Source organism: Phocoena phocoena, chromosome 6 (genome assembly GCF_963924675.1).
Source record: "Phocoena phocoena chromosome 6, mPhoPho1.1, whole genome shotgun sequence".
Classification (NCBI taxonomy): Eukaryota; Metazoa; Chordata; class Mammalia; order Artiodactyla; family Phocoenidae; genus Phocoena; species Phocoena phocoena.
Window position 1 is genome coordinate 49,244,593 of NC_089224.1, and position 13,766 is coordinate 49,258,358.

The following is a 13,766-nucleotide window of genomic DNA, read 5'->3' on the forward strand; positions in this document are numbered from 1 at the left end:
GTCAGGCCTGAGCGTCTGAGGTGGGACAGCTGACTTCAGGACACTGGAGCACTAGAGACTTCCCTGCCCAATGTAATGTCAATCGGTGAGAGCTCTCCCACAGATCTCCGTCTCAATGCTAAGACCCAGCTCCACCCAACGGTCAGCAAACTCCAGTGCTAGCCGCCCTATGCCAGACAACTAGCAAGTCAGGGACACAACCCCATCCATTAGCACAGAGGTTGCTTAAAATCATAATAAGTCCATAAACACCAAAAAACACACTACCATATATGACCCTGCCCACCAGAAAGACAAGATCAACCCCAACCACCAGAACACAGGCACTAGTCCCCTCCACCAAGAAGCCTACAGAAGCCACAGAAACTACCTCACTTACTGGGGGCAGACACCAAAAACAACGGGAACTACAAACCTGCAGCCTGTGAAAAGGAGACACCAAACACAGTAAATTAAATAAAATGAGAAGACAGAGAAATATGCAGCAGATGAAAGAACAAGGTAAAAACCCACCAGACCAAACAAATGAAGAGGAAATAGGCAGTCTACCTGAAATACAATTCAGAGTAATGATAGTAAAGATGATTCAAAATCTTGGAAACAGAATGGAGAAAATACAAGAAATGTTTAACAAGGACACAGAAGAACCAAAGAGCAACCAAACAATGATGAACAACACAATAAATGAAATTAAAAATTCTCTAGAGGGAATCAATAGCAGAATAACTGAGGCAGAAGAACACATAAGTGACCTGAAAGATTAGATAGAGGAAATAACTGCCATAGAGCAGAATACACAGAAAAGAATGAAAAGAATTGAGGACATTCTCAGAGACCACTGGGACAACCTTAAATGTACCTACATTCAAATGATAGGGGTCCCAGAAGAAGAGAAAAAGAAAGGGAATGAGAAAATATTTGAAGAGATTATAGTTGAAAACTTTCCTAATATGGGAAGGAAATATAGTCAATCAAATCCAGGAAGCACAGGGAGTCCCATACAGGATAAATCCAAGAAGAAACAAGCCAAGACAAATGTTAATCAAACTATCAAAAATTAAATACAAGAAAAAATATTGAAAGCAGCAAGGGAAAAGCGACAAATAACATACAAGGGAATCCCCCATAAGGTTAACAGCTGATCTTTCAGCAGAAACTCTGCAAGCCAGAATGAAGTGATGCAAAAATCTGCAACAAAATACTAGCAAACAGAATCCAACAGCACATTAAAAGGATCATACACCATGCTCAAGTGGAGTTTATCCCAGGAATTCAAGGATTCTTAAAAATACGCAAATCAATCAATGTGATACACCATTTTAAAAAATTGAAGGATAAAAACCATACGATCATCTGAATAGATGCGCAAAAAGCTTTCAATGAAATTCAACACCCATTTATGATAAAAACTCTGCAGAAAGTAGGCATAGAGGAAAGCTACCTCAACATAATAAAGGCCATATATGACAAACCCACAGCCAACATCGTTCTCAATGTGAAAAACTGAAACCATTTCCCCTAAGATCAGGAACAAGACAAGGTTCCCCACTCTCACCACTTTATTCAACATAGTTTTGGAAGTTTTAGCCACAGCAATCAGAGAAGAAAAAGAAAAAAAGGAATCCAAATCGGAAAAGAAGAAGTAAAACTGTCACTGTTTGCCGATGACATGATACTATAGAGAATCCTAAAGATGCTACCAGAAAATTACTAGAGCTAATAATCAATGAATCTGGTAAACTAGCAGGATACAAAATTAACAAACAAAGATCTCTTGCATTCCTATACACTAATGATGAAAAATCTGAAAGAGAAATTAAGGAAACAATCCCATTTACCACTGCAACAAGAAGAATCAAATACCTAGGAATAAACCTACCTAAGGAGACAAAAGATCTATATGCAGAAAACTATATGACACTGATGAAAGAAATTAAAGATGATACAAACAGATGGAGAGATATACCATGTTCTTTTATTGGAAGAATCAACATTGTGAAAATGACTATACTAGCCACAACAATCTACAGATTTAATGCAATCCTTATCAAATTGCCAATGGCATTTTTCACAGAACTAGAACAAAAAATTTAACAATTTGTACGGAAACACAAAAGACCCCAAATAGCCAAAGCAATCTTGAGAAAAATAGAGCTGGAGGAATCACGTTACTGGGCTTCAGAGTATACTACAAAGCTACAGTAATCAAGACAGTATAGTACTGTCACAAAAACAGAAATATAGATCAACAAAACAGGATACAAAGCCCAGAGACAAACCCTCGCACATACGGTTACCATATTATTTTTTACAAAGGAGGCAAGAATATACAATGGAGAAAAGAAATCCTTTTCAATAAGTGGTGCTGGGAAAACGGGACAGCTATATGTAAAAGAATGAAATTAGAACACTTCGTAACACCATATACATAAATAAACTCAAAATGGATTAAAGACCTAAATGTAAGGGCAGACACTATAAAACTCTTAGAGGAAAACATAGGCAGAACACTCTATGACATAAATACAGCAAGATCCGTTTTGACCACCTCCTAGAGTAAGAGAAATAAAACCAAAAATAAACAAATGGGACCGAATGAAACTTAAAAGCTTCTGCACAGCAAAGGAAACCATCAACAAGATGAAAAGACAACCCTCAGAATGGGAGAAAATATTTGCAAATGAAGCAATAGACAACGGATTAATCTCCAAAATATATAAACAGCTCATGCAGCTCAATATTAAAAAAACAACCCAATCCAAAAATGGGCAGAAGACCTAAATAGACATTTCTCCAAAGAAGACATACAGATGGCCAAGAAGCACATGAAAAGCTGCTCAACATCACTAATCATTAGAGAAATGCAAATCAAAACTACAATGAGGTATCACCTCACACCAGTCAGAATGGCCATCATCAAAAAATGTCAAACCATAAATGCTGGAGAGGGTGTGGAGAAAAGGGAACTCTCTTGCACTGTTGGTGGGAATGTAAATTGATATAGCCACTATGGAGAACAGTATGGAGGTTCCTTAAAAACTAAAAATAGAACTACCATATGACCCAGCAATCCCACTACTGGGCATATACCCTGAGAAAAGTATCAAGAAGTATCATGTATCACAATGTTCATTGCAGCACTATTTACAATAGCCAGGACATGGAAGCAACCTATGTGCCCACTGAAAGATGAATGGATAAAGAAGATGTGGCACATATATACAATGGAATATTACTCCATCAGATAAAGAAACGAAATTGACTTATTTGTAGTGAGGTGGATGGACCTAGAGTCTGTCATATGGAACGAAGTAAGTCAGAAAGAGAAAAACAAATACTGTATGCTAACATATACATATGGAATCTTTAAAAAAAAAATGGTTCTGATGAACCTAGGGGCAGGACAGGAATAAAGATGCAGATGTAGAAAATGGACTTGAGGACACGGGGAGTGGGAAAGGTATGTTGGGATGAAGTGAAAGAGTAGCACTGACATATATACACTACCAAATGTAATATAGATAGCTAGTGGGAAGCAGCTGCATATCACAGAGAGAGCAGCTCAGTGCTTTGTGACCACCTAAAGGGGTGGGATAGGTAGGGTGGGAGGGAGACACAAGAAGGAGGGGATATGGGGATATATGTATACATATAGCTGATTCACTTTGTTATATATCAGAAACTAACACAATATTGTAAAGCAATTATACTCCAATAAAGATGTTAAAAAATTTATTTAAATCCCCAGGAAATAGAAATAGAAAATGGATAATAAATAAAGTTTAACCTTAAAAAAAAAAAAAAAGAAGCTTATCAAACTGCAAGAAGGATGACTACAATGAAAGTCATACTTGGGAACATCACAGTTAAAGTGCTTAAAACCAAAGGTTAAATATTCAGGAAAAAAGCCAGCCAAAACTGACACATCACATTTAAGTGAAAAATGAAACAAATTTCCAGTGATACTGTGAGAAACAGTGGAGTCCAGAAGACAGAAAAGTGATGTTTTTAAATTGCTTTTTAAAAATATATAAACAGTCAATTAATCCAGAAAAAGGAAGGAAATGGGAACAGAGGAACAAAAAATAGGACAAATGGAAAACAAATGGTAAGATGGTGCACCTAAACCCAACCATATTAATAATTAAATTTAAGTGCACTAATGCTGCAATGAAATGGAAGAAATTGTCAGAATGAATAAAAACAGAATCTTACTCTGTATACACACTTTAAATATTAAGACACCTATAGATGGAAATTTAAAGACTAAGAAAAAGGTAATCCTCCCATGGAAAATGTAACCATTTAAGAGACTGATTGGCTATATTAACATCATAAAATTGGATTTCAAGTCAACAGAATATTATTATAGTTAAAAATGACATTTTACAATAGCAAAGGGTTCATTTAATTAGAAAGAAATGACAATCATAAATATGTATGCCCCTAATAAAACAGTTTTAAAATACATGAAGCAAAAGTTGACAAACTAAAGGGAAAACAGAAAAATCTACAATCATACTGGAAGATTTTAACACCTCTCTCAGCAACTGATAGCAAAACTGATTTAAAAACTAAGGATAAAAATCACTAAAGACAGATCTGAACACTGTCAACCACAATGACAAAATTAATATCGATATTTAAGGAACACCCCAGTCAATACCTGCAGATTAAAAATTATTTTCAGGTATAAATAGTACATTCATCAAAACTATATGCTGGACCATACAACAAGTCTCAATAAATTTCCAAATACAGTAATCTTATAGAACACTATCTCTGACCATAATGGAAGTATATTAGAAGTGAATAAAAATAAGATATACAAAGAAAAAACACAAACATTTCAAAAGTAAATAACACATTTTCTAATAACCAAAGGGGCAAAAAGAAAATTACAAGGGAAATAAGAAACATTTCTAACTGAATATTTATTTGTAAAGTTGACAAGCTAATACTAAAAGTTCTATAAAAAAGCAGTAGAGCAAGAGTCTACAGAGCATCCTTGAAAAAGAACAAAGTGACTTGCAGTACCCGCATTTCAAGAGGTACTATACAGCGACATGTATTAGTGGGTATTTTTCTGGACTCTATTCTGTTATACCAATTATTTTGTCAATCATTATGCCAATACCACACCATTTTTTCTTTTTTAGCTTGATAAATAGGTCTCAAAATTGGGTAGTGTTAAGTCCTCCAACTTTATTTTTTACTATTTGGTTGGTCAAAAAGTTTGTTCAGGGTTTTCCATAACATCTTATAGAAAAACCCAAATGAACTTTTTAGCTAACCCAGTACTTTATTTTGCTCTTTTAGGTCCCTTTTATAAATTTTAGAATTGGCTTGTATTTATCTAAAAACTATAGCTTTCTGGAATTTTGATTGGGATTACATAATAAATAGATCAATTTGGGGAGAACTGACATTTTGACAACATTGTATCTTCTGATTCATGAACTTGGCCTAGCTGTCCACTTACATATGTCCTTTAATTTCCCTCTGGTATGTTTTGTACTTTTCATATTTTATCAAATTTATCCTTAATTATTACACAAGTTTTGATATTCTTATCAAAGAATAAGAATAATGATTCTTATCAACGATAAGAATCAAAGATTTGATTCTTATCAAATCTTTTTCGATTTCAATTTCTAATTATTTGTTTCTAATATTTAGATATATAATTGACTTTTGTAAATTGATGGTATCTTGCAACACTGCTAAATTTTCTTACTATTTCTAGTTATTTCATCATAGATTCAGTACACTTTGTATACGGATGCTCAGGTTCTGTGAATAAAAAGAGTTTTACTTCCTTATCTCTAATCAGCATGATTTTATTTGTTTCTTGCCTTACTGTACTAGTTAGAATCTACAGTACAATGTTGAATATAACTGACTTGTTCCTTATGTTAGAAGGAGAGCATTCAGTGTTTAATAAGAAAGAAATATGTTTTATACAAACTCTTCTAGTGAAGTAAAAAAGAGAGAATACTTTGCAATTCATATTAGGACACCAGCAACACCTTGATAAAATCTAACAAGAAACATTCAAGAAAGGAAAAGTACAGCCCAATATCCCTCATAAATATAGATGTAAAAATCCTAAGAAAAATATTAGCCAATTGAGTCCAGCAATATGAAAATAATAAAACATTACAACAAAGTTAGGTTTATTTCAAAGAATACAAAACTGAATTAATAATTGAAAAACAATCAATGTAATAACCATGTTAACAGAATACATGAGAAAAACCCTAGCGTCATCTTAAAAGACATTGTATACAATCAATACCTGTTCATGAAAAAGCTTTCAAACTGTGAATAGATGGGAACTTCCTAATACGATAAACGACATTTACAAAAAAACCCCATAGCATATAGAGTGTTTAAAGGTAAAATACTGTAAGTTTCAAAAAGAAGCAAAACTAATCAATGATGATAGAAGACAAAGCTGGTTACATTGTAGGGGTAGCCACTAATTAGGAACATTATGGAGGTTTACTGAATACTGGTAATATTCTACATCTTGATCTGAGTGGTATTTATATGGATGTGTTCAATTTGTGAAACGTCATTGAGTTAAACACTTAAGGTTTGTACACTTTAGTATTTGTATGTTACACTTCAATAAAATCGTTTACAAAAAATTTCAAGTGTTTTCATGAAACTAAATTATCCTTAAAGTTATAGTGCTAAGTGCCAACATGGCCAAGACACTTTACAGAACAGTAAGAAAGTAATCTACCAAATATAAAGACTTACTATGAAGCTATACTGATTAAGATGATGTAACATTATCCAGGAATACAGAGAAAAGAGTCTAGAAAGAAACTCAATATACTGAACTAGGATATATGATAGAGGTAGCCCAGCACTACACAAGAAAAAAAGTGGATCATCCAATGGGTTGATTTGGAAAAACTGGCTACTATTTGGGGAAAAATAAATAAATAAAAATGGATCCTTACCTTATACTGTATGTGAAATACAATTCCGAATGAATTATGAACATAAATGACATAAACAAAGTTTAAAAACTTTTTGAAGGAAACAGAGGTGCAAATATTTCCATATTTGGGGTAGGGAAGAATTTCTTAAATGAGCACTAAGTATAAAAGATTAAATTTTCTAAATTAAAATTAAGAATTTCTGTTTATCATATGACATGTTAAAGAAAATGAAAAGACAAGGTACACCCTGAGAGAAGATACTTGCCACACATTCAACTTACTAGAGATTAGTATCAAGGACATTTAAAGAACTTTTACAAATCAATGAGAAAAAACTCCAGTACAAGAATGGATAAAAGACATAAATAGACATTTTGCAGAGGAGGGCACTCACTTGACTAGTAATTGTAGGAAATACAGCCAAATGCATTGTTGATATGAGTAAAATTGATGAAAACCACTTTGAAAAATAAGTGACCAGTATTTTGTGAAAGTTTACATTTTCACACCCTAGACCTAGGATTTCCATTCTGAGATAGTTAATCCACAAAAATGCATGCAGGTGTGTACTAAGAATCATGTACAAAAATGTCAATTGCAGCATTATTCGTAACAGCAAGAAACTGGAAATAACCCTAATACTCATCTACAAATGAATGGACAAGTAGTTATGATATAATCACATATAACAGAATATTTTATATCAGTCAAAATAAATGAAGTTATACAAAACATCATAGATGAATCTTAACACAGTGATGAGTCAAAATTGCCAAATCCCAGGAAACAATACAATTTGATACATTTTTATAAATGGCAAAACTAAACAATATTCTATTTCCTCATAAATTTATATGAGATAAAACTTTCTAAAAAATAATCAAAATGATCAATAGTTCAGTAGTTACCTCTGGTGAGAGAATCAGGGTACCAGTAAAGGGTGAAGGATACAAGTAGATATAAGTTATTAGTACCTTCCTACCCTTGAATTAGTTGGTGGGACCAACAGTGTTTATTATAACAAAAAAGTAACAATTAAAATAAATATGCATGTAACATAATACTGTGTCATGATACAAATCTTTTTTTTTTTTTTTTTTTTTTGCGGTACAAGGGCCTCTCACTGTTGTGGCCTCTCCTGTTAGCACAGGCTCCGGACATGCAGGCTCAGTGGCCATGGCTCACGGGCCTAGCCGCTCCGCGGCATGTGGGATCCTCCCAGACCGGGGCACGAACCCGTGTTCCCTGCCGTGTCGGCAGGCGGACTCTCAAGCACTACGCCACCAGGGAAGCCCCATGATACAAATCTTATGACTAACCCAATTCTGTGCACCTGATGTCCAAAAAATTCAATATAATACAATACAAATTAAAAAATCTTATGTTTGAGTTGTTAGCAAGACAAAATATGCTGGGTTGAAAAATTACTGGATCATTAAAGTTAAAGGATCATTAATAAACATTTAAGCTCCCAATTACGTACTTGTGTTAATTTCATTTCTTTAAATTCTAACACTTAAAGAAGTACTGAGTGCCTTAAAAACAAATAACTTTATAGGAATAAGATTGTTTTATAATACATATTTAGAGATGACAGTTACCTTGAAAATTATCTAAAAGAGGTACCACTGGATATTTTCTGTGTGACAGGCTCTGCATTTGACATGCATTATACCTCAATCCTCACAAAACTCTTATGACAAAGATACTATTAATATCAACATTTTATTTGCGAAGAAACTTTGGCTAAAGGGTTAAGAAATTTGCTCAAGTTCACAAAGCTCACAGGCAAAGCTATAATTTGATCCCAGGTTTATTTGAATCCTGAATCTGCATATTTATCTATACATTTGTACTACCTCACTTAATAGGACAAGAATAGGTAGAAACGTCAACTGATCTGTCCAAAATCATATATCAAGATAGTGATACAACTGGGACTAAATGGTATTAACTACCACATACCAGGAATTATGGCAAGTACTTTTACGTGACTTTCTATTCAATACTCTTTTCATTCCATTACCCCATTCAATAAAACGTCTTGAAATGGACATGACCTATTAATTTCCTCTTCATTATCATATATCAGCGAAATGTTTCATCCCAATAACTATACCAGATACACCCTGTGTTTCTATACGCATTTCTATATGAATCCACATTGTATATAATATTTATGTCTACAGAGTACAAAAAATAGCACAACATAAATCTGCCACACTTATATTCTAATATATGCAAATTTATTCAATTTTTGCATTTTAGTCAATTATACTAGAAAATTTAATATGATATTATACTGGGTAACATTTTTAGAAAATGTCTCACCTGTTCTGAGTGGTCTGAATCACATTCTTGTGGTAAAGGATAGAGTGCTCCTTGTGACTCCTGAAGCTTTTCTTTTAATTTAGCATTTTCCCGCTCTTTTTGAAACAGCTTATCCTGAAGATTAACAACACTTTGTCGGAGCATAGCTTCACTTGATTTTGTGGTTTCAAACCAAATATGTAACTCATTGTAAAGCTGTTTCAAAACATATATTCAAATTTATTAATAATCAATAAAATAGTTATGTCTATATATTTATACATATGGTCTATATATGACATACTCATTGCCCTCAAGTTATTTTAATAGTCTAAGAGGAAAAACAATATAAAAACATATGGGAAACTAAATGATATAATCACATACCAATACAAAACTCCAACTGATGTTAAAAAGACAAGATGTTCTATTGGCCAGTTGTAATACAGGGGTGCAAACATTTTAAGCTAGCTATATTAATCTTCATGATAAAGAACGGATTTAAGCTGTGAGAGGTGAAGAATAAAGGCAGTAAAAAGGTCATCTATGCAGATAACTGGGGGAAGAGATTTCAGGCAGTGGAATCCAGTGCAAAGACCTTGAGGGTGAAGAATACCTGGTATGTTCAAGTGAAGAAACAAAGTTAAATGTGGCCAAAGCAGAGAGATTAAGAAGCGAAGGCAAAGATGAGATCAGAGGGGTAATGCAGAGCCAGATCATGTAGAGTCTCACAGGTTGTAGTAAGGACTTCGGCTTTTACTTTTAATCAGACAAGAAACCAGTGGGGGTAATTTAAGAGAGGAATGACCTGATTTGACTTACTAAGTTTTAGCAAGAACATTCTGGCATCTATGTTGAGAATAAACTCAAAGTAGGTAAGGTCAGGAGCAAAGAAACGAAGTAGGAAACTACTGCAAACATTCAGGTAATGCAAGTTAGTGGTCACAGCAGGGGTAGTGGGAAGTAGTAGGATTCCAGACACCCTCTGAAGGCAGGGCAAACAATAGCTTAGTTTTGAACATGTGAAGTCTGAGATGCCCGTTAGGCATCAAGTTAAAAGATGCTAAGTAGGCGATTAGATATACTCTTTCCTAGAGTTCAGGGAAGAGATCCAGAGCAGATAATCAAATCTGGGAGTGATCAGCATATAGACAGTATGGTTTTGAAAGCCTAGGTGAGTAGATAAAATCAACTAGGGTATGAATTTAAAGAGAGGGAAAAAAAAGAGGTCCTAAGATTTTGGCTTGGAACATTTTAACATTTAGAGGACAGGGTGAGTAAGGAAGACTAGAAAGCAACAGAAAAGAAACAGCTAGAAACTGAAAGAAGAAAACCACACAACTGTGATATGCTGTAAGCCAGAAGGAAAAAAAAGGGTTTCAAAGGATAGAGTCATCGACTGTGACAATGTTGCTGGTAAGTGAGGTAAGATGAAGACTGCTAGAAGATTACTGAATTCAGCAATATGGGAGTCACAAATGATTCTGCAAAGAGAAATTTTAGTGGAGTGAAAGGGGCAAAAACTTGATTGGAATAGGTTCAAAAGAGAATGGAAGAAGAGAACTTTGAGACAAGTTAACTCTTGCAAGGAATATTGCTGGAAAAGGAAAGAAAGGAAGGGAAGGAAAGGAATATAGTAAGGTCAAGACAGGTTTTTTGTTGTTGCTTAATTGTTTTGGTCTTCCATGCAGATCAGAGACACAACAGCATGTTTTTATGTGGCTAGAAATGATCCAGTAGGGAAAACTGACACGGTGGAAGAGATGTGGAATGCCTCCTTCTGAAGTTTATAAAAAAAAGTTGAGGAGGGAGACCTCAGTAATCAAATTATACTCTGGTAAATCCACGCTGTACTTTACATGTTTCTGTTGGAGCATGGGGAGGAGGAGGAGAGCAAGAGCTATACATACTGTCATGGAAATATACTCAAGGCATATTATTTGAAAACAGCAAGTTAACGAACAGTAAGGATAGGATAAATTAATATTAAAAATGTAAGATACCTAGATTGATGATATGTGTATATGTACACAGACACAGTATATAATGCATGAAAAGGTCTGGAATGACTACTCAGAAGATTACCCCTGGGGAGGGGAATGAAATGAACTGGGCTGAGTGGAAGAGAACTCAAATCTGTTATATTAGCATTATCAGTACTTCTATATCATTTCAAATTTTTATAATAATATATTTATGTAATTCTTATATAATTAAAAAGATGAAATAATTTTAAAATATTCTGTTCTTCTAGAGGGACTCTAGGATACACTCAAATATTAAGAGCAGTAAAGTCTGGGGCAACGGCTTCAGGCAGGAGGGCAGAGAACTTTATTTTTTTATACGCTTCTGAATTTTTTGAAAATTTATCACAAGCATGTATTACTTTGGTAATAATCACTTCAAATAAAAATGTTTAAGTATTCAGTTGTTTGAAATGATATAGAATCTACAAAAGTTCTCAGGTAGGGTATTAAAAAAATGGTTGCTCTCTGCAAAGGCTGCTAAGGAGGATCAACCAAAAAGTAGAATTAAGGCTGAAACAATTTATCTTAAATTTTAAGTTAAGCAAAGCTGAAAAAGGAATCTTAGAACAAAAGATTGAAAAAGTAAACAGCAAAGGAAACACTGCCTTTTTCTTCCACCTTACCAAGTTCTCTCTTGCTAACTGAGAGGAGAAACAGCAAAGTATCTGCACATGAGAGAAAAGAGTTATGAACTTTAACAACAAGCAACCCTAAAGACATATTTTAATATAACTTGCCATGGGTTAGGGACTTACAAGCAAAAATCAAGAAAGAGAAAGAAAGATTTGCGTTAAATACCTACACAGTGAAAAAGAGAAAAGAGTTAAAGTTACTAATAAGGTCCAATTTTTCAAGTCAATTTAGCAACGGAGTCTGGTTTAGAAACAAAAGCATAATGGGCAATCCCACTGTATAAAACAAAAAGGTGGAGCTGTTCTATTCAAAGTGGAGAGGATGGACACTACCCTGATGCTTGGTGCCATCCTCGTCCTGACAGAAACTCGAAGGAAACACAGAATTTAGTCGAAAAACCACAGTTACAAAGCATCATTTGAAAGTATGTGTTTAAAGTTTACTTAATAGTTATTTATTTCATATTAATTATAGATGTTGAATTTCCACAGTGCTTTTTTAGGAGAAGAGTAAGTTTAGACAGAAATAATCCCCAAGTAACATAGACTGCACCATTTAACCTCTCTAAGCCTTGGCTGCCTCAACTATTAAGAGGAAATAACATCTATCTCATAGGGTTGATCTGTGTAGAAAATAAATTATTTCTATAAATATGTACACCACACAAAACATAAAGAATTCAATAAAAGTGTTTTTTAATTACTAGCTGTAAGTATTGCTGCTGTGTCAGCATACCTAAATAGCTGGGTAAGCCTTCTTGAGGGGCTCCTTAAACAACTGTAAAGTAAAATGACTACTTAAAAGAAACACACAAAATAAAGAGAAAAATCCTTGGAAAATATTGATCCTAAAGACCTCATCAGCATACCCATTTGTGTTTGTGCAGATTTGCCAATAAAATAATGTGCAAATTCTGTAACTGAAAGACTGCTTTAGGTCATAAACTAGAATCATACTTGTTGAATAATTTCTCATCATAGAAGGCTGAATAATCCCATTCTCCAAATCCTTCCTGGTTTGAGGACTACAGTTCTAGTATGTTTCATAGTAGATATCAAAACTCCAATTTATAAAAACAATATCCTACAGAATAAATTTGCATGTATATTTTAAATGTTTCGGCCTTAACAGCCATAAAAATACTCACATAATTTTGAATATTACCAAATTGAATCATATTTCATTTATAATTTTGAAGAAGCAATATAAAAGGGAGTAATAAAGCAATATTGAAATGTGCAAAAATTTGAATTCTATATATTTTTATAAGTTCACACATATAAATTTACATTTTTATGACAAAATAAAAGCGTACTTTTTGATACGATATACTTTCAGCTGTGTGAACATCTTCCTGGTTCCTCAGTACCTTCTGTGTGTCCATATTCAGAAGCTGAAGCTGCTGGATCAGTTCTGCTTGCTGTGCTGTATGTGCACTGTTCTGTTTGTACAGATTCTGCAGCTCCTGCAACTCCTTCCTGTGCAAAGCAAGCAATAGAGAGAAGCATGAATAAAGATCATCTTAGTTAAATAATTTTGTTCATCTAAAGTTATAGATCGGCCTCCAGTTTTTGCATCTATTATTTTTTACTGCAGGCAAACATATTAACAAGAGAAATAACATATGAGGTATTTAATATTTATCACATATACCTAGAAAGTACTGATAGAACTACTATGACTTTCAAAGCCAAATACTTATCAATTTTCTTTTATAGCTTGATAGTAATAAAAACCCTGGATATACAGTCATACTACCACCTTCTTATTGAAATTAAGTTACACTTCACTTCCAAGAATTAATAAGCACTGATGCCAACTATCAGGTGCCAACTATCAG

At 33.9% G+C, this 13,766-nt stretch overlaps 1 protein-coding gene across 1 annotated transcript in view; it reads right to left on the minus strand.

The window, feature by feature from the left end:
• CNTLN (centlein) overlaps positions 1–13,766 on the minus strand; it is a 336,707-nt gene that overhangs the window by 181,642 nt on the left and 141,299 nt on the right. The window contains exons 7-8 of the mRNA XM_065879183.1: positions 13,242–13,400; positions 9,288–9,482 (exon numbers count right to left, since the gene is read on the minus strand). Coding sequence (XP_065735255.1) covers positions 9,288–9,482; positions 13,242–13,400 — 354 coding nt within the window. The remainder of the gene's footprint in view (positions 1–9,287; positions 9,483–13,241; positions 13,401–13,766) is intronic.